A 22,282-nucleotide genomic window follows, 5' to 3' on the forward strand; every position below is an offset into this window, starting at 1 on the left:
AATGGGGGCTCCGGGAAGCGGCATGGGCCAAGGGATGCGCTGGCCGCCCTTCCCAGAGCCCCCATTGGCCTGGAGCAGCAAACCGCGGCCAGTGGGAGCCGCGATCGGCCAAACCTGCAGACGCGGCAGGTCTGGCCCTCCAGGGGCTTTCCCTGAACAAACGGCGGGCCAGCTTTGAGAACCACTGCACTAAGGGATCCAGACAAGTTTCCTGCTGCAGTAGATTACTCCTCTCTATAGTTCATTTTTGAAAATCTCTACTTCTGAAACATTCATTCAAATATAGCAAACCCGTGTACAAAAAAAAAAAAATCAATCATCAATGGTCTGCATATGCAGTGCACTTCATCTTGACATATACAAACTGATAAAGATATGAACAAATTTTAGAAAGTCAGATTAGGTCTCTAAATCAGTCAGTATGCCTTCAAAAGGTTAAGAATGTCACAAATAGTGACACAGAGAAAACGTAAGATATTTGTTTGAAGAAAAATTTTTAAACTGATTAATCTTCCTTTTGCATTATAGCTAAATACTTCAGACTTTAAAAAGAAGACAGAAGATATTATCATGGATTTCTTTTTCAAAAAGAAAATAGCTTAAGGAATTAAAAGATTACATGTTAGAAAGTAATTTGACACTTTCCACCCAAGATATTTTAAGTAATACTGAAGCCACCAGTTATAAACCCAGGCAAACTAACAGTGATAATTTATAACAACAACTGTGGTACACTTTAAGTGATTACCCTGGGATTGTACTGTGTGTGTTTTTGAGGAACACATCCTTTACTCCACTTTGAAACAGCAACATACAGAGAAAAAAATATTAAAAGATGCAGAAAGAACTCGTAATGTGTGCAAACTAGTAAAAAAACAACAAAAACTAAATTCTATAATGAAAGACATTAAAAGCCATCTTACCCCTACAGGGCTCTGTGCTTTAATATCACCATCCTCCACTATATGCTTCTGATTAATTGATGTTGGTTGAAGTACATTCTTAGTGGCCTGACCAGAAGAAATTATCTGTACTCTTGTGAGGTACACATTCTCCAGGAGGCTACACAGAAGTGAAGTGACTACACAGCAGGGTAAGCCCATTCAGGCAGGAAGTAAATCCTCTGTGCAAGATCAAATGGGATGAGAGGGGGAGTACATCTGCAGCAGAAAGCAGTGGAGCTGCTCAGAGGAAGAGAAGTTTATTTAAATAAACTCCTAGTCTCCTGTGAACCACTATTCTGGGTCTGGTTTGCATCTCTCATACACCCCAGTACACTGGCACTCCCACAACCCCATGATTGGATCAATTCCTCTTTACCACAACCCAAATGAATAAATAATAATAAATTAACTGATCAGAAGTCCTGATAGCTATTTTAAATTACAATAAAAGTGACCAACCTTTAGTTTTAAGGTGGGGGTGAAGGGAAGATGGCAGGAGAGATTTTCCTGCTGGACGTAGGCAACACTGCACATCTCTAAAGTCACAAGACTATCAGCAAGAAAAGAAAAGGAGTACTTGTGGCACCTTAGAGACTAACAAATTTATTAGAGCATAAGCTTTCGTGAGCTACAGCTCACTTCATCGAATGCATCCGATGAAGCGAGCTGTAGCTCACGAAAGCTTATGCTCTAATAAATTTGTTAGTCTCTAAGGTGCCACAAGTACTCCTTTTCTTTTTGCGAATACAGACTAACACGGCTGCTACTCTGAAACCAGCAAGAAAAGAGGAAGACTCTTTTCAATCAGGAAAGCCACCTCTACCGCTGTTTTAGGAGTGCCCAATCTCTGGCACAACTTACACCATCTCTTCCCAAGTTCTGTGCGGGAATTGTCAAACAAGAAATCATACTCTGGCAATACAACCTCTTTAAAGTTTCCTCTGACAAAGAGGAACCTCACCCTATTGGGTTGGGAGGGTAAGAGAGGAGGAATCATACCGAATATCCATCTTCAAACAACAAATTCAAGAGTTCAATTGCCACACAGAGTCAATGGACTGGGCAGTTTGTAACAGCCTTTGGGAACGAAGTAGTCTTGAAGAGGAGTATAACAACCCAGTGGGTGAGCATACCCTGGGAGTAGGCTAGTAGAATCTTACTGGACCAGCCAAAACAAGGCAAATGTAGAAGGAAGGGAGGGAGGGAGACAGAAAAATAATGTGATAGCGCTTCCTCAAAAGAATTTCAGGTTTACCCAGAAATTTTCAGATAAAGTATATCCACAAGATGAACACACACAGAAAAGTAACAAAAAAAATGCACACACACACACACACACACACACATAGTGTCACAATTCACACTCATGGGAGGGGAGAAAGAAAAGGAGGACTTGTGGCACCTTAGAGACTAAAATTTATTTGAGCATAAGCTTTCATGAGCTACAACTCACTTCATCGGATGCATTCGGTGGAAAATGTATATAAATCTCCCCACTGTATTTTCCACCGAATTTTCTCTAAGGAGCCACAAGTACTCCTTTTCTTTTTGCGGATACAGACTAACAAGGCTGCTACTCTGAAACCCGTCATTATGGCGGGGGTAGGGGAAGAGGAAAGGGAAGCTGTGTTAACATGGGGACTTCAATTTGAGTGACATACTGGAGGTCTGATGCTGCCAATACTAAAATACTTGGAATTTCTAAACATTATAGATGACAATTTCCCAACTCAAAAAACATTGCAATCAAACATAAGGGAAGTCTGTTAAGAAAAAGTCTAATAAAGAGGAATTGATCATAGAACTAAAAATTAAAAGGCAGCTTAAGTACAAGTGATCATAACTTAATCACATTTTATCATGCACAAGCAGTATGTACAATGTGCAGACCAGTAACATCTATTTGGAGCTTTAACACGGCCAGTTTCACAAAGCAGACAGCAAGTATGAGTCAAATCAGATGGGAGGAAGAATTTAGTCAGAAAAAAATGATAATGCGAATCATTAAAGAACTCCTTATTAGATGCCCAAAAAGCCACAATTGAGAAAGCAATTGTGCTGGTTAGAAAACTGACCTGGTTTAGAAGTGAAGGGAAGCTAGCTATAAAAAAAACAGTATTTAACAAATGGAAGAAAGGGGGAATTGATAATAATGAATATTAATCAGAAATTTAATTGTAAAAATTGATAAGGGAAACCAAGGCACTCAAGTAGAAATCTATGGCTAGCAGAATTAAGAACAAAGAGTTTTTAAAAATATATTATGAACAAAAAGAATCCTGACAACCGTACACGTCCATTACTAGATGGAAATGGTAGACCTATCAATAATAATGCAGACGAGGCAGAAGTAGCCAAAAATCTATTTCTGTTCTTTTTCCAAATACAGATGTGATAGTCTCAGATTATAACAGGTTTCAGAGTAGCAGCTGTGTTAGTCTGTATTCGTAAAAAGAAAAGTACTTGTGGCACCTTAGAGACTAACAAATTTATTTGAGCATAAGCTTTCGTGAGCTACAACTCACTTCATCGGATGCATTCGGTGGAAAATACAGTAGGGAGATTTATATATACACACACACAGAGAACATGAAACAATGGGTTTTATAAAAAAACTAAACAACCCATTGTTTCATGGTCTGTGTGTGTGTGTATGTATATATATATATAAATAATCTCCCCACTGTATTTTCCACCGAATGCATCCGATGAAGTGAGCTGTAGCTCACGAAAGCTTATGCTCAAATAAATTTGTTAGTCTCTAAGATGCCACAAGTACTTCTTTTCTTTTCTCAGATTATGGTGATTCTACCAGTATCACTAAAGGATGTTAAACTGAAGCTACTGAAGTTAGACCATTTTTAAAATCAGCAAGTCCAGACAACTTTCAACTCAAAGTTTTAATGAGCTGGATTAGGAGCTTGCTGGACCATTAATGTTGATTTTCAGGTCTTGGAACACTCAGGAAGTTCCAGAAGACTGGAAGAAAGCTAATGTGCCATTTTTTAAAACAGGATGACCAAGATAATTACAGGCCTGTATGCCAGACATCAATCCCAGGAAAAATAATGAGACCTGATTAAAAAAGAACTAAAAAAGAGGGTAATGTAATTAATATAAATCAAGATGGGTTTATGGAAAATAGATCACTGATAACTTTTGCAGATGACAAAAACTGGGCGAAATGGTAAACAACAAAGAGGTCATTGATTCAGAGCGATCTAGATCACTTGGTAAACTGGTCACAAGCCAACAATATGCATTTCAATAGGGTTAAATGTAAATATCTAGGAATAAAGAATCTAGGCCATACTTACACAATTGAAGACTCTAACCTGGGAAGCAGAGACTCTGAAAAAGATTTGGGGGCAGTGATGGATAAGCAGTTGAACATGGGCTCCCAATACGACACTGTGAACAAAAAAGCTAACAAGATCCTGAGATGCATAAATAGGGGAAACTTGAGTAGGAGCAGAGAAGTTAATTTATCTCTATTCTTGGCACTGGTATAACTGCTGCTGGAATACAATGTCTGGTTCTGGCGTCCACAATTCAAGAAGGCTGTTGATAAATTGGAGAGGGTTCATAGAAGAGCCATGAGAACAATGAAAGGATTACCAAACATGCCTTATAGTGCTGACTCAAAGATCTCAATTTATTTAGATTGAACAAAGAAGGTTGGGGGTGACTTGATTACAGTTAATAAGTATCTACACAGGGAACAAATATTTAATAATGGGTTCTTCAAGCTAGCAAAGAAATGTGTAACAGTCCAATAGCCGGAAGCTAGACAAATTCAAACTGGAAATAAGGCATAAACCTAATAGGTGAATAAGTAATCACTGGAACAATTTATTAAGAGTCCTAGTGGACTCTCCATCACTGACAATTTTTCAATCAAGACTGGATATTTTTCTAAACAATGTGCACTCAAATTATTTTGGGGAAGTTCTATGACATGTTATACAAGAGGTCAGACTAGATAATCATAATGGTCCCCTCTGGCCTTGGAATCTATGAAAGTTTAAAGTAGATATAAATTTTAATAAGTACACATTTAGGGTTTTAACTCAATTGTTTTGAAATAGAAAGCATTTATCCAGTAGGCTGCATAGCAAGTTTAGTTTAAAGCACAGCCCATAAAATACTGGAAAGCTTAAAAAAAATATGACAAGGGAAAACAGAAAAAGGACAGGAGACAAAATGTATAGGAAAATGAAGGGATTGTGACAGTTGCCATAAGGGGTCACTGCAGAGTGGGAAAAATTAAGGGATACTGAACTGATTTAAATGGGAAATTGTTGAGCACTGGTTCCCAAACTGTGGTCCACAGAGAGCCAGCTAGTGACTTTGTGCTGGATGGCTCCTCCTTGTTTCCAGCTACTAAATTCATATGGAAAAAAAGCTAAAAATACAATACATTCCTAAAATTACTTTTCCATGTAAGCAACTGCTGTAGTTGCCAGAGATGTTATTCTATTGCCAGGTGGAGAGGGAGCTGATCTACATGATCAGGAATAGGTAAGAGATGTTCCATGAGACACTGTCCTACTAAAAGAAGGTCCAAACTATGTAAAAATTAGAGAAGGTGGGATTTCGTATGTTTTACTATACAACAGATATATAGATATATAAAATCTTAAATTTAACATGTGAGAAGTTTGAGCACTTCCCTAGCTTGTTACAATATCTATTGCAGGCAGTATCACCAGCAATTAAGATACATCTTTGGGGAAAAAAATATAGCCAAATGGTAGAGATACTTAAAAAAAAAAAGCGAAGGTGGGGGTGTATTAAAACTTTTAATGCAATCTTAAAAGTGTTTAGGTCTCTCAAATACAGAGATCCATATTCTCTCTCAAGTTACATAATTTGCCTTGATAATAATGCAGTCTGCACAATGATCAAGAAACTTTTACACCAGATTCTTCATGAGGTACTGTTCTTTGTAAATGGTAATGGTACACTTTCCCCTCCCTGCAACCCCTCCAACTTGGCTTCTGCTACTACCCATGATATTTGGTATATTACACACACGCCCGTAGGGCATGATCCAAAGTTTATTACGGTGAGTGCGATTCTTTCCATAGGACTGAACCAAAGCCCACTGAATATAGACTACACTAATACCTACTAAAGCACGGAACTTAGGTTTCGTATACTCCTAAATCCACCTTTACAGGATCTCTGAAATCCATCGCTTATTTGTCTGATGTGTATATGCAAAAGCTTATCTATATCCATGTTCTCACCAGCACAATTCTCATTGACGTAAAAAGAACTTTTGCCCTGGGTAAGGACTGCTGGATAGATCACACTGTAACATCATTCCATGTAAAAAAATCTAACAAAATTTTAAATTTGTAAGTGCTCACAAGCAGTAAACTATATCACACAAAATAATTCATTTTAAATTTCTTGTTGCTAAAATAGCCAAAGGCCACAGTAGTCTATATGATGTGGAATTTCAGTTTTGAAAGCAATTTTCTGTACTTCTGTGACTCAAAGCTATCTGAAATCACTAACTCCTATTGGTCTCAGATTTTCATATGCACAAAACTACTGACTACATTTCTCAGTTTTTGAAAGAAATGTTTCAAGTTGCCACAGCAATTGTCTGCTAATTATTCAGGCACACATATATGTCAATAACACGTTTCTTTAAAACGCGCAGATTTTCACAAATATGCTATACAAGTGCTTAGTAAGTTTAAATAAGTTTAGGCTTACAAATAATGAAGTGGTCTTAGCAATTTGGCTGGTACTGCTCCTCCTTCTGAATAAATATTGAGACTCTACCCTACCATAGCATAAAGGGGTACTATCGTACTGGAGAGTCTTTGGATGTGACATAAAAATCAGGGTCCTGACAATCTGTGGTCAACCAAAGATCCCATGGCATTTCACATATGAATAGGGCTGTCCTATTCCCCACAGATACTAGCCAAATTCCAATTCAGGTAATTTTAGCCTAATATATCACTATATTTTCAGCTGGATAAAGTATTCTACACTTCGAGATCCTAAGATATTTGATATGGCTCTCATGCCTTGTTAAGCAGTTGACAAGTTTCACTTCACACCTGGCTGCATTTGAAGGGGGGGGGGCACGGAGAGGGGGAGTGTTAGAAAAAATAAAAACAGATTTGTACACATATCTATGGCCCAATCTTGCCTTGTGTGTATGTAAAATTCCCATTGAAAATCAATGGGAGCGTACCTGCATGTGGACTGGAGCCATAATTCGTACAAACAGTTTATTTAAGAAACCATCTGAGACCCATTTGGAGGAAAACATATCTATATCCTATTCAACATTTATCTTTAGCACATGTTCTGTAAGAATGAGTTGAGTTTCTGCAAGAAATCAAGTACTTTAGGATAAGAAATACTCTATTACAACTTATCTTTCTTCATCATATTGAGGAATCATCCCTGGCTGGTACGTTGATTTCATAATGTTTAAATATAATAGAAAATAAGTAAAGTTTAGGAAAAAAAACACTAGACTATGTCACCACTGCACAAAACTAAATGAAGTGATTTCTTATTGGACTATAAAAAAACATTTGCCAATAGTAAAGTTACTAAATGATTATCTATCAAGATCACAACATGAAATAATGCTATCTCAAAAACTACACTGAAAGACCAGACACTAAGTTAAATGTAATTCTTTCATTTTGCAAGACAGATTGAAATCCAATACATGATGGAGGCAATGATACTTTGTCATTAGTCCAACAAATTCAGAGAACAGTAAAACCCCAGTTCATACATTTTCTGTACGAGTTGCTAAAAGAGGTTTCCACTAAGCCCATTAGTGATGACTTTACATTTGCTTTAAAAAAATATATATAGCAGTACATAGTATACTAAAATGATTGCTTTGTTATAAGAGAAAGGATTCAGAAAAACAAACAAATGTGTCTGTTGTAAAAACTGCAAGCCTTTTAGATTCAGTTCAAAGTGCTCTTTCTTCATTTATGTACAGACTGGAATTTTATATTTACCTCAGCAAATCAGCCCACTAATAAGCATCAGTCATCAACACCTAAGTAAAGGCCTGCCATTTGAAACAGCTTTGATGTGACTGAAGACTCTCAGTCATAAGTATGACAGAACAGCTTAGTTATTAAAACGTTTTATGTAGCAAAGCAATGTTCATCCTAATTGAGTGAGTGAAATACTCTTTTAACACTATTATTACAAAGCCACTTCCCTGCACAGTGCTTTCATATGTAACTACCTGAATTACATCCTGAGATCCAGCACAACTATATCAAATCTTCTTATAACATTTTCTTACACATATACTTTTGTCAAGCAACCAAAACAATAAAGCCGACTGTCATTTTTACTACCATTTCCTTAGTTAATCTGATATTGAAATGTACTGGAATTCATTATAAAAACTGCATGCCATCAGCTACTTCTCTCAAACTTTCTTTTTACAACACGATAGAATGGACCTTTCCCACATGCAATGCTGGAAATCAGTTGGCAGAATTGGATTAGAACTATCCATCTGCATTTAGTCTGACTTCCCATGCAAGAGGTACTATTGCAGGGGCTCCCTTAAGTACTGCTGCACAACTCTGGCATAATTCCAATATGACCGTTATGTCAAGCTGCCAGATAAGAATTCTGGAGCAGCCATCTGAAAACTATTTTACAAAATCTGAGCTACAAGGTAACAGGGTTTTCTTTGCCTACATCAATACTAATTTTAAAGCAAGTTTTAACTCACTATAAATAAACCTAACTGACAGAAAGGCAAAGCATAAAGTCAAAAAATGTTTGATAACCAACTCCACTTCATTAAGTTTCCTCTTAATGTCATAACCAATGGCCAGACAAAAAGATCAAGATCTGCAATGTTTGTACTTAACATTTTTCTCAAAGTTACCAATTTGTAAGGAAAAGAGTCACACTAATAACTGTCACCAAAAAGATATTTTCCAGGATTGTAAACAAATTGCAACTCAATAACTTTGCCTACATTTCATTAGTGCTGTATTTTTAGCAAACTTCTCCTGATCGCCACCACTATCATTTAAGTGATAACAAATATTTGCATCTACAAACAATGGTATTTATGTCCTTTATGTCAAAAATCAAGCTAAGTATTCACCTCCAAGGAAAAACTGAAAAATTACCTCTGGTCCTCTATGTAATTTCCATATGCATTTCAAATTAATAAAATCCATGTAAACTTACCTACAGTTTGGAGGAGGGTCTAATGTAATTTCTGCAAGTTCTTTCTGAATTCTTAAGAAAAAAGAAACAGAAGTTATATACAGAAGTATAAAGACAATACTTTTTCTTAAATGGATTTCCTCCAACTTTATGAAAAATCTACTGTTAATACTACAATATATAGTTCATTCTCATCTGTAATGGAAAGTTGATGTCAAAGTTTCATGAAACGGCTTAACAAAATATTTGACGAAAGTCAGGCTGCAATGTTTTTTTGTGTGTGGCACACACAATCTAGTCAGACTCAGCTCGTACATCTTATTTAAAAAATTACCAGTGTTTTTCAGAAAGGATGCCTCATGTACCAGCCTCATAAAAGAGCCAAATTATGTCCTTCTGTGGACAGGCCTATTATGGTAAGGCAATGCACACATTTAAAAAACTGACCATATTTTTAAAAACTAGGGGTCAAAAGATACAGACTTCATAGGCTGATTTTCATATGTTTGAGTACCCAGCATCTCTGAAAACAGACTCATAACCCAAGAACTGTGAGAATTCCACACATCTTGGTACATCGTAGAGAGGGCTGGACCCATACGCCATGCCCCAGAACCATAGTACAGCTATCCTCTATGGCATTAGATTTCCTTATCCTCCCCACCTGTGCTGGGCCAAACCAGCCCTCTTCCCCCAAAGGAATTTAAAAGCAAAGCAGGAGTCTACACATCAGTTTAGGAATCACCACCAGTTTATGTAAGAAAATTCCTATAGATTTGGCAGGGCAGCATTCCATCCATGGAGGTTCTCCAGACCACACACCCTGTAAACCTAGTCACATCCATCCAAAACCTGACGACAAAGGTGTTCACACCACAGCCTGGAGGGTTTTCTGCAGCATCAAGGGGAAAAAAGGAATAATTCAACATTGCTGAATGCTCTCCCCTCTTCCAGAGATCTGGGCTAAAGAAGCAGGTATCCATTGCTTTTATCATCTCAATGAAGAAAATTAGAGTGGCCAGATTACCTTTCCCCAGGATACATGCTAAATCTTAGCCACAGAGCTCAAGCATGGCCTAAGGTACATGTGTATCTTGTGTGTAGAATGCATGGTGGTGATTTATAACAAGCATGAGTAAAGAAACTGATTTCCCCAAGGTAAACAGTCAGGTATATTAGAGCACTCAAGATTAAAAATAAGCAATTTATTCTAATTCTAAACATAATATTAAGATCTAAATGCAGTCCTGGATGTGGAAGATAATCTCAAAGGCCCAGATTCTTAAAGGTATTTAGGCATTGGTGCACTCATCACCACAACTCTTAGGAGCTTTAGTAGCATAAATCTCATTTTCAAACACCACAAGTCTAAATTCCATCGACAGTCAGTGTCTATATGCCTTTTGAAAATGAGATTGAGATTTCTAAAACAGTTAGGCAATGTTCAGCACAGCAATGACTAAATACCTTTTTAAAAACTGGGCCAAAACTACTATCAATACTCCCCTTGTTCCATTAAGAATGCATTTTGTGATTCATTTGTTTGTAGCCTAAGAAGGGAAAGGAACCAGCCAAAAATAAAATGCTACCTCCTATATTAGTCCTAGTCTCATATCTTGGGGAGGATGTGCGCGCACATGTGTGTATGAGATTGGGGGAAAATTTACAAGATACTTCTGTGCAGGGAGAGAAATGAAATATGTTTGATGATTCCAACTGCTAGAGAATGTAAATACTTCACTATATTGTATATTTCAGTAGAAGGTATCTCAATGAAAAAACATGAATTAATTTTTCTTAACTGATATTTGGAAAAAAGTAATTAGAGAAATGCTAAAAAATCCACTAAAAAAAAGAAAAGAAAATATGACAAGTTTAAGTGGCTCAACATACCAAACACTACCATTTAAAAAAAAAAAATATTTGCCGGACATCTCACCCCTTCTCTCCCCCCCCCACCTTTATCCCCTCAAAAAAGAGTTCCATATTTAAATTATCCTTTTTCCAGTTCAAAAATTATATAAAGTGCAAATTTAAGCAAAATGGGAAACTCTCTCATTTAGATCATGTGAACACCTAAGGAACATAGAAATCTCCTTCAGTTTTGTGGTCTATGGATTTTTCTCTCTGGCAAGTTGTACAGAATGGCTCTGAAAATGCACCACTTCAGAACTACACCGGGGGGGGGGGCGGGGAGAAGGAGAGACTTTTTTGGCCCAAGGGCCACATCCAAGAATAGAAATTGTATGGCGGGCTCTGAATCCTCAAAATTGGGGTTGAGGTGTGGGAGGGGATCAGGGCTCTGGGGTGGGGCCAGAAATGAGGAATTCAGAGTGCAGGAGGAGGCTCTGGGGCTGGGGGTGCAGGAGGGTGCTCTGGGTTTGGACAGAGGACTTCGGAGGGTGGGAAAGGGATCAGGGCTGGGTCGGGGGGCATTAAGGGCTCTGGCTGGGGGTGCAGGAGAGTGCTCTGGGCTGTGATCAAGCGTTTTGGAGAGCAGGAGGGGGATCAGCGGTGGGGTAGGGAGGTATGGGGGCATGGGGGGAGGCTTGGAGTGCACGCTCCTGGCAGCACTTACCTCAAGCGGCTCCCAGAAGCAGAAGCATGTCCTTTCTCTGGCTCCTATGCGGAGTTGCGGCCAGGCAGTGCTGCACGCTGCCCCATCCACAGGCCCACCCATGCAGCTCCCATTGGCCACAGTTCTCGGCCAATGGGAGTTGCGGGGGTGGCAGTTGGGGCAGGGACAGAATGCAGATTGGAGCGCCCTGGCTGCTCCTACGCATAAGAGATGGAGGAGGGCCATGCTGCTGCTTCCAGGAGCTGTATGGAACAGCCCCTGATCCTGCTGGAGCACCGGAGTGGGGCAAGCCCCAGATCCCGCTCCCCAGCAGGAGCTCAAGGGCCAGATTATAACGGCTGGCAGGCCATAGTTTGCCCGCCCTGGACTACATCCTCACTTTGAACACACATATACAGCAGCTGATACTTCATCATAAGGAGTATGAAACATCAAGAAGAGAATGAGAACAGATATTGCCCCGTGTCCTAAACCACAAGTCTTCCATTTTCAGTATCCTTCCACATCTAACCTCCTCCCCTTCATTCCAGAAGGGAAAGGGGAAGTTGTGGATGTCTCTCCTGCCCTCACCTCATATCAGGCCCTAGTACAATGATTAGGGTCTTCAGGTTGATATAGATAGATCTGATTCTTTAAAGGATGTGGTTCAGATAAACATGAGAATATTTGTCCATAATAGTATTAACTGCTATTTGTTTTGCTTTTTCTGGCCCCTAGACGATGAGCAGAAGCAAGAATTTCATTGGGGATGAGGTGGAGGGAAGAAATCACAGTACCTTGCACCTCTAGCCACAAAAATGAAACCGCATGCTACCTTGTATTTAAGTCCTGAACATGTGTTACTGTAGCAAGTGGTTGAAACAAATACGAACTGCATTTGTATTTTATTGTTGAAATTGCATGTAAATGACCAGATCATGTCCCAAAAATCCCAATACTGATTGCCTTCTACATGTAGATCTCCTTTACTACACACCAACCATGCTAGTGCTGCCACTACCCTGTTGACTGTCTCTCTGGTGAGCGCCTTTCAGAAACAGGTAATGAAGGGGAGGCACATAATTCCTTGTTCAGGATAAATCCCATGGAGCTAGTAAAGGATATACAGACTCTAGCAGTATAACCTATTCTGCAGGGATCCTTCAATGGTGGGAAACCCTAGTAGCATAGCTTCAGTGGAGCTATACCACCTGGGAGTGGAGTGGATAATCCAGAGACAGCAGAGAGGCATAGGAACCAACACACAGATTGCTCAAGCCTCTGAAGGATCCCTCAGAAACCACAGGGTTTCCTTCCTCCCCCTTGGCAACTATCTCTATGGATTTTGTTGCCAACAGATTTTCTGCCCAAATGTATTTATATTTAGCAATGCCAGGCTATATAATAAAAAATGAAAATAGGTATCAGTTATTAGTACTTATTAGTACTATTATGTTACTACTTGACTAGTGAGAGAGAACCATGCTCCAGTAGTCAGAATCCAGGACTGCACCAGGAACATGCAATTTGCAATGTCACACTGATGCTCCTTTTATGGTCTTAGAAAATTCAAGCTCTCTCTCTCCGTGCTCCCCCATTTTACAGATGGGGAAAAATACTTATCTACCCTGAAAGGATCAGCTAATCTAGGACAAGCTTTTTCAAAATGAAAAGTGCTCTCAAATACTAATAAATATGAGGCTGTGGGGAACTACTGCTGTAAGACTAGCAGGATTGCTTGCTGTCACTTGTAAAGTAAGGATTCTGTAGCATTTTTATGAGGAAAAGATTGAGGACTGAATACTCTAGAGGCGCTCAGGTCCTACTATTTATTGCCATGTAGTCACTCTTCCTAGAAATTCATTTTATTGCTTCCATTTTTCTGGGCTTTGTGCCTCCCTTCACATAAACATTAGGCAACCCAAAAACCCAGATTGGAGAAAATTTAGACCACATTTTAAAACAGGGCAAACCCTATTATACATTTCACTCTTTCAAAAGTTGTGACAGAACAGCGTCCTTGGAAATTGAACTAAGAATGGCTGTTTAAGGAGAACAGAATATATTAGGCCCACTTATAAATGCCAACTTAAAAAAAAGTCATGGAGTTGTTTTCCTTTTTCAGTATTTTCTCGGTCACTTGTGGCTTGTCAAGTACAATATTGGTTGCCAAATTTATTTAAAATACTATTCTATTATGGCAACCCATATATCCCTAACTTATCACTCTTCTACTGGAACCACACAAAAACCCACTAAATGGGGGTGAGGAGAAAAGAGAAAGAAGGAAAAACAGAAATACAAGTCAACACAAAATGCTGACAGAAGAAAACTCATCGAAGTAAGATGAGCATCCTATGACTGCAACATTTGCAATTAAATTAACCACCAAAAACTAAATTAAAATAATGTTGATAATGTTACACAAACTATAATACTCAGGAATACAGGGAAGCACAAAATGCCTCATACTTCCCTCAAAATCAAGTCATTTTAGGGAGCATTAAATTGCTGAGGTAGCACCCTAAAGAGTATATATATATTATAGAACATCTTGGAGCACATTTCACACGTAACTGAACATTTCCTTCTATTGATTTATATAAAAATAATATTGCTGAAGTGACTTTTATAAGTAGTAAAATTTTAGAATCAAATTTATAACAGCAAGAAAATTTGTATTACAACAACTCTTTAGATTTTAATTCTAATCTGAGATACACAGGGTAATTACTCAGGATAACGTATCTAAAATAAGATTGCTACTTCACTTCCACGTGCACAAATACATTTTTCAAGTGTGTGACAATGCATGGCTTCCAAACTGAGATCAGAATGAAGCCTGCAGTCTGTAGACTATAATTTAGCACTTGGAATAAGACTAAGCTCCAGAGCTGTATTAGTTTTCCAGTGCTGTCTAATAATTATAATTCATGTAAAAGCTGGATGCTTTAAATTATTCTGCTAACTTCAATTGTGTGATTCCAAAATTATTTTAGAGTTATTAAAAACAGTTACTGGATGAATTGTCCTCCATTATGCAAACGTTATTGGGATTTTAGACTAACAACTGGATTCAGTGGGGTTACATGCATGTAACAGAGCAGAAATCGGTTTCCGCAAAATATTGGTGCAGTCTTTCTCCACAATCAACTGGTAAAACTCACTATTATTTTTGAAGAGATGAACATTTCAAGTGAACTGCTATACCTCTAATCCTGCAAGTAGTCCTATTAAGTTGTGTTTACAAAAAACACACTCTAAAGCAGTGTTTTTCCAAGTTCGGGTCACGACCCAGTACTGGGTTGCAGCATGTAAGGTCCTGGGTCGCCTTGCTCAGCACGCAGGGACTCGAGCATCTCTGGTCAGCAGCGTCAACCGGTTGTTAGAAGTACCATTGGCGGTGCTTCCCAGCTAAGGCAGGCTAGTGTCTACCTGTTCCAACACTGAGTTGTGCCCCAGAAGCGGGCAGCAGTGGGTCTGGCTTTAAGGCAGGGGGGCCAGAGGGCTCTGTGTGCTGCCCCACCCCAAATATCGGCTCCGCACACAGCTCGGGGCGGGGAGTGCCTGCAGGCATGAGCTGCTTGCATGCCTCTGCCTAGGAGCCAGACCTGCTGCTGGCTGCTTCCGGGGCACAGCGCAGTCCATGGTGCGAGGACGGGTGGGAAGCTTGCCTCTGCACCCTGGCACCACCGCTGACCGGGAGCCACTAGAGGTAAGTCAGCGCCCCAACCCTCACTCCAATCCCCTGCCACCGCCCTGAGACCCCCCAAAACCCAGAGCCCCTCCTGTACCCCAAACCCTTCAGCCCCAGCCCAGAGCCTGCACCCGAAGCCCAGAGCCCTGACTTCCTCCTGTACCCCAACTCCCTGCCCCAGCCCAGAGCCCCCTCCACACCCTGAACCCTCATTCCTAGCCCCACTAGGCAGCCCTCACAGCTGCATCCCAACCCTCTTCCACACCCGAGCCCCTCCCACATCCGAGCCCCTCACCCCCAGCTTCATTGGCTGCGGGCACCACCAATTTTCTTCAACTGGGTCCCCAGAAAAAAAAGTTTGAAAACCACTGCTCTAAGATGTTTGTCTCAATATCTCATATTGAGAGGTAAGTACCTTTAAAATTTTATTTTTATTCCAAGCTACTCCTTGCAAGTGGTAAATAAAAAAGCAACAGAACCCTATAGCAGTTTATTTTCTTCCCCATATTCTTAAAACATTCCAACTGATTTTCACACGTTTCAAACAGCCACCTTATCAAGCTAAGAATTTGTATATTAAATTTTCAGCCTAAATAATTCATAAGTGGAGTTACAAGCCCCTGAAAATGGGGTTTGGATAAGAAAGTAGAAACAACTTTAACTGAAGTGACTCTGCAGTTACCAATGTTGATAAGACTAACATCTAAATAAGTCTCTTACTACTTTACAGAATTATTAAACTACAAGTTTATTTGAACATATCCAAACAATTTTAAGAAGCATAGTTCTTGGAAAACATTTCAACTTTCAGATTCATAATTTTTTTTATATACTATACATGTAAAACTGCTGTTTTACAGTCTGATTGGCAAACATATCTGTCTGCAATTGGAATAATTAGTTTCAGCAGAAACCACTAGCAGATATGATTAAATTTTAAAAGGTTTAAGTAATTTTATCACTGCTAAATGCATGTTAATAAGAGCTCTAAGCTTTGAAGACACAGAACTAAGAATAAATAGCCCAACTGCTATCATAAATTTTTTAATACAGTAGTGTCACAGGCCCCAGTCGGAATCATGGTATCATTGTGCTGGGCACTGTACAAACACAGGAATGTGCAGAACCTATTCTAATGTGGCTACAAGACACAACAAGTTGATGTAACAATAGGAGATATGTGAGCATAGGCAAGGTTAGAAGCAGTAGCAACTACAAAGACCAGGTATTTGCACAATTTTATAGTTCTAAGTTATTGATAGTCGTTCTTCTCCCTTTAGTTATAAAATATAAAAAAAAGAGTTAGATATTAGTAATCCCCATTGATCTTCTGCCAACTGATAATGGCTAGATAATCTTCTGTAAGCATCATGGTAGAAGTGGACCTTGAGGAAAGATTTGAAAGGCGGGGAGGGAAGCGGGCATTGGCGCCACAGACTACATAAAGGAAGATTATCCTTGAATAAAATGAAAGCCTGAAGATAAACAGAGAAGTGGACAAAATGCGTGATCAATACTGGCATCACTGGCAGGATGGAGAGTGACTCATGAAGATACCGGAGTAGGTACGTAGAGAGGTTTAGATCTGTGAGGCTGGTACAAATAAATTATATACTATCAAGTCAAAGTAAGGTAAAATGTATGAATTAAAATGTACACACACTAGTATTTGCAGCCTATGAATATGTACACACCATATTTAGAAGAAACGCCAAATGAACACAATGGGGGCCTGATTCTCCTCTCCTTTATACTAGTTTTACAACAGTAACTCCTAATTTAGACTGGTGTAAATTAGTGAAGAATCAAGCTCAGAGTTCTGCATGAGTTAGGTCTGCACATTTGGGTTCAATATAAACTCTTAAAATTGTTTTGTATTTGGGTTCCCTTTAATAGGTTTTGAACATTGCTGCCTAAAGTAATACTGATGTGACATGGCTACACTGTTAATGCAGGCTTCCTTTGCACAGTCCATGCATGCCAATGATCCAATGACTGATGTGACGGAGTGGGGTCATTTCAATAGCTATTCTCCAAATCTACTATTCCTCTCAGGAATGGGAAAAAAAAACACAAAAACAGAATTAAGACATAACACAGTTTAATGTAATGAAACGAAAACATTTGTTCATTCCATCATTTCTGACTTGACCATCTGGGACAAGAAAATGCAGTACTTTGTAGTGATAGGTATTACAGTACTCTCCTAGCACGCTGAATTACTGACTTGTCTGAAATGTTTATGGTTAATTAACTCTAAGTTACACTGACAAGTTTCTCTCTCTCTCTCTCACACACACACACACACACACACACACTTCATAAGAATACAAAAAACTGAGTTTTACTAAGAATAAAACAGTGTCAGTTTCCATCATGCAAGCTAATATTAAACCCATGTGAAAACAAACCAGTTTGCCAAAAAATAAATATATTTTTTTAAAAAGTAGCAGCAGCAGCAGCATACAGGTCACATTGCGACCCCAATCAAAGAACTAATGTACAAATTCAATCATACTGTAATAAAACATTAAGAAAATGAATTAGGCTGATGCCCATCCAAAAAAAAAAAAAAGCTTCAAAGAGCAGGGTACCTTTTAGCACTAGTTGATAGTTTAGCAGCTGTTTTGCTAGAGATCTTGCCCTCCTTTTTCTTGGGTTGAACCTGCTCCCTTTCTTGCTCTTGCTGAACACCCTCACGTTGATCTCCATCAGAGCTTCCTCCACTAGTGCTTGGGCTATCATCAACTCTTTGCCCTTCAGTGGACATTTTAGACTCTGGGCTAAAAAACAAAGACGAGTAAGGAGTCTCTTCTTAAAATGTCTGATAACTTTAGTAACAATACTATGCTTTTTTTTTTTAAACTAGAGATATATAGGGTGAAGAAATTACTTGCATAATATTGTACTCTTTATATTGCAGTATTTTAGTCTGCAGTATTGAAGAATCTAGCCACAAACGTCTACAGAGTAACTGAAGAGATAGACATTTTACATCAACTACAAAGTATACAACAAAATATGAAAAGCCTTTTTACATATATGAAAAATATTGAAAGGGAGATATCCAGAATAAATGCTAAGTGGAAAACAAAACCAAATGAATAAGACAATCAATCGAGGCTTAATGGAGTGGATAGCTCAAGGGATTAGTGATGGGAGGAAGAGTCTTTCACCTCTAAGACATTGGTTCAAATCAGGCCCCTTTTGTTAGTAACTGGCAGTCATTACTATTTTAAGACTATTCATTAGCCCACAGGTAAAAAGTCTAGGCTAACCAACTCCCAGTGGATGGGTTTCCACTTCACAGAATTCATTTTGGTTGGCACACTTGATAGAGAAAGCTTATAAGGACATAGAAATGAAATGCATCCGATGAAGTGAGCTGTAGCTCACGAAAGCTTATGCTCTAATAAATTTGTTAGTCTCTAAGGTGCCACAAGTACTCCTTTTCTTTTTGCGAATACAGACTAACACGGCTGCTACTCTGAAACCAGAAATGGAACTATCTTTCATAGCTAGAGATGATACTCCCACACCAGGGAGTAAGCACATTGGTGGGAAAACGTAAGGAAATCTGTACTGCTAAAGCCTGTTTGTGAGCAGAGGACATCAGACGACAAAGCTGTCAATGAACACTAGTCACCGAGAAGTCTAACTTTATTATCTCAGTATATTTTATCTCACACTTGTAACATTTAGCTATATTCTTCTTTTCCTCCTTCACTTTAATAATTGCATTTCTTCAACTATAGACTGTTTAAATTAAAATGGTTGTAATTAATATTATGACTTCTCTAACTGTTGTAAATGAGGCTTTTTCTTGGGGGTTAGATCTAAGATTGCCAGATGTGGTGGCAACAATTGCTGACTGAATCTATTTGAAACCTGAAGCAATACTAGAAGGTCCCTCTTTACCTCAGTGACACCACTGTGTTCTCTTTGTGATATTCTAATAAAAGAACAACTTTAATAGCATATAGGGCCAACTTTTGCTCAGTTACATCTGTGCAACCTACATGAACTCAGTGGAATTATACAGATGTAATTCACATCAGAATCTGACCTACAGTGCACGAGGTTTATGTTCAATATTGTTTTAGTCTGTGAACTTTGTCTCATTTATCCTTTTAGCCATATACAGAAACCATACGCAGAACACCAGTTACAGAAAACTGTACATCTCAATTATAATATGCTGCAATATTCTCTCAAGAGAATAAACCAGGATTCCAGACTCTGACTCTAAAACAGCAGCTCTCAAACTGTGGGTCAGGACCCCAAAATGGCTCCAACCCCATTTTAAAGGGGTCCTGAAAGTTGGCATTAAACTTGCTAGGGCCAAAGCCGAAGCCTGTGCCCCATCGCTCAGGGCCGAAACCTGAGGGCTTTAGCCCTGAGTGGCGGGGTTCAGGTTACAGGCCCCCGCCCCACACCTGTGGCTGAAGCCCTCAGACTTTGCTCCCACCACCCAGGGCAGTGGAGCTTGGGCAGGCTCAGGCTTCAGTCCCCACTCCAGTAACGTGTGTAGTAATTTGTTGTCAGAAAAGGAGGTTCCAGTGCAATGAAGTTTGAGAACCACTGCTCTAAAAAATATGATGTAAAATGTGCAATAGTTTGCTTATATAACCCACTAAAAGTTTATTAATAGTTTGTAACTGAACATTAGGATGGAAATATTCTACCCAGACAGTATTCCCAATACATATATGGAAGGAGGGCAGTGGAAAGAAGGAAAAACTTCACTGTCACTGAGGTGGCGCTGGAAGAAAGAAAAAAAAAGCAAACAAAGAACCAAAAATTGTGATAGTTGCCTACTGAAAAAAAAAAATTTTCTGCAGTTAGGAGCATTACCAAAATCTTAAATTTATCAAAAATATCATACGCTTTGCTTAAATAATGGCCTCCAATGGGGGCCCGATACTGCAAATGATTATTCATGTGAATGAATCCTAACCACTTTCATATGAATTAAGTCCCTTTGCTTAATTTATATGACTGTATCAAAGCAGTGAGGTTTGGTGGGGTTTAGAATTCTTAAAGAGAACACAGTTCATGATGATGGAAGCTAGAATAGATTAGCCTTAATCAGTATCAGCTCTTTTTTTTTTGTTTTGATTATAAAAATGATTACATTGTACAGACTTAGTGGTGCATTTAAGAATGGAAAATGATGCATTATTTGACTTCTATAGTTAACAGTAAACAATTCTTTTATTTCTTAAATTTTTCCCACAGCAGAGACATAACATTGTCTTTTCCATATTTCACATTTTACACAGATTAATCTTAGGTATCTACATCCCAGTTGTCAAATCTTAAGGGAGAAAAATAAAGCTTTAAGTTAACAAACAAGCTACTATAAATACACTGATAGTTTCAAGACCGAGTTACAATTATTAAATGAGACAAGGTGGGCAGGGTAATATCTTTCATTGGACCAACTTCTGCTGGTGAGAAACAAGCTAAAAGAAATTAGCTCACCCACCTTGTGTCTCCAATATCCTGGGACCAATATTGCTACAACTACACTGCATACAACTATTAAATGCACATTTTGACTTCGCAGCTACATATAGTTATATTTTCTGTTTCTATACAGAGGTAAAACAATCTTATATTTCCTTAACACACTTGAGATATTCTTTATTTGCTCTGCAAGTTTGGATATTGATCTTCCATTAACATTTAATTTTAGAATGAGAGGATTATCCACACAACATATGTATACTTTAAACTGTTGGAAAAAAAAAATCAGCAACATCTTTTAATGAAGTTTATGTCCACAGAAGGTCTGCTGTGGATGATTCTGCTATAAATATTACTATTATCCAAGAACTACTGCATTCACTTCATGAATTCAGGTTACTACTCAACAGATATATGCAGAAACAGTAGCCCATAATGTGTAATTACTGTAACAAGTAATGCCAGCTTTTACAACACGAAAACGTTTAAATCTGTCATTTGATGTCTGGCTATTTTCTTATTTCACTCTCAGAGGCAAATATTTTCTATACTGTCCCTTTTATTTCATTTAAATAAAAATCAAGTTATATTTTATTTAAGGATTGAAAGCTAAATTTAACCTCGATAAAAGAATATTTAAAAGGGTCTGTGAAGTCAGACCTTCAAATATGTGGCCAAAATAAGAAAAAACGAACAATAAGAGTGGAAAAATCGAAACGGGAATGACACTGTGGGAAAACATTTCAGTGCAATTACACAAACACACACAAAATATTTCTTGAAGCCAAACATCCCCTAGTCTCGTCTCAGTGCAAAGAGAAAAGAAAAAAGACTGTGTCCAATTCTCTGGATTGCTAAATTATGCCACATTCAAAATTTAAACCCTCTGCTGCCCTTGTGTTGAGAGAACTGGATGGAGGGAACAGAAGGGGGATTAAAAGTATTTCCCTGAACACACCATGATTCTTCAGAGACCTTTGTATCAAACCTCTGCTATAAATTTTAAGTCAAACACGTTCAAGAGAACATACTTCTTCCATTTATGCCATGCTCTTCCCCCCCACACACACAAACAAACCAACAGTAGCAGCTAGGGAAAGAGATCCTGGCAATGTGCAGATAGTCCTGAGGGCAGCAGAGCCAGTGATGAAGTCTTTCTAAAGCTGCCTTAATTCCTATAAGCAAAGATAAATTGAACTTTTCTGCTGGGTCCATGAAAAGCAGCAGCAGGAGCAGACACCTCACTTGATCTTCATTAGAAATCATAAAGGGCGAAAAGATCAAAACATTATAGGAGAGAAAACAGGAGGAGTCCGATTTCTAGCCAACCAGGCCAATGTCTATGGTTGAGAGAGGGACCCAGAAAGAAATAAAAAGCTGCTGCTGCAGCAGCTCTAGACTGAAACACACACACAC

At 38.7% G+C, this 22,282-nt stretch overlaps 1 protein-coding gene across 3 annotated transcripts in view; it reads right to left on the reverse strand.

Moving 5' to 3' along the window:
* Positions 1 to 22,282, reverse strand: part of UBE2E2 (ubiquitin conjugating enzyme E2 E2) — a 341,147-nt gene that overhangs the window by 316,895 nt on the left and 1,970 nt on the right. For 2 of the 3 annotated variants that reach the window (XM_038390202.2, XM_043509037.1), the window contains exons 2-3: positions 17,992 to 18,180; positions 9,165 to 9,215 (exon numbers count right to left, since the gene is read on the reverse strand). In XM_038390202.2, the coding sequence (XP_038246130.1) occupies positions 9,165 to 9,215; positions 17,992 to 18,167 (227 nt within the window). In that variant the 5' untranslated portion in view covers positions 18,168 to 18,180. The remainder of the gene's footprint in view (positions 1 to 9,164; positions 9,216 to 17,991; positions 18,181 to 22,282) is intronic. The other variant, XM_038390203.2, reaches the window with a different exon arrangement.

The sequence above is a fragment of the Dermochelys coriacea genome, chromosome 2 (assembly GCF_009764565.3).
Source record: "Dermochelys coriacea isolate rDerCor1 chromosome 2, rDerCor1.pri.v4, whole genome shotgun sequence".
In the NCBI taxonomy this organism is placed as follows: domain Eukaryota; kingdom Metazoa; phylum Chordata; order Testudines; family Dermochelyidae; genus Dermochelys; species Dermochelys coriacea.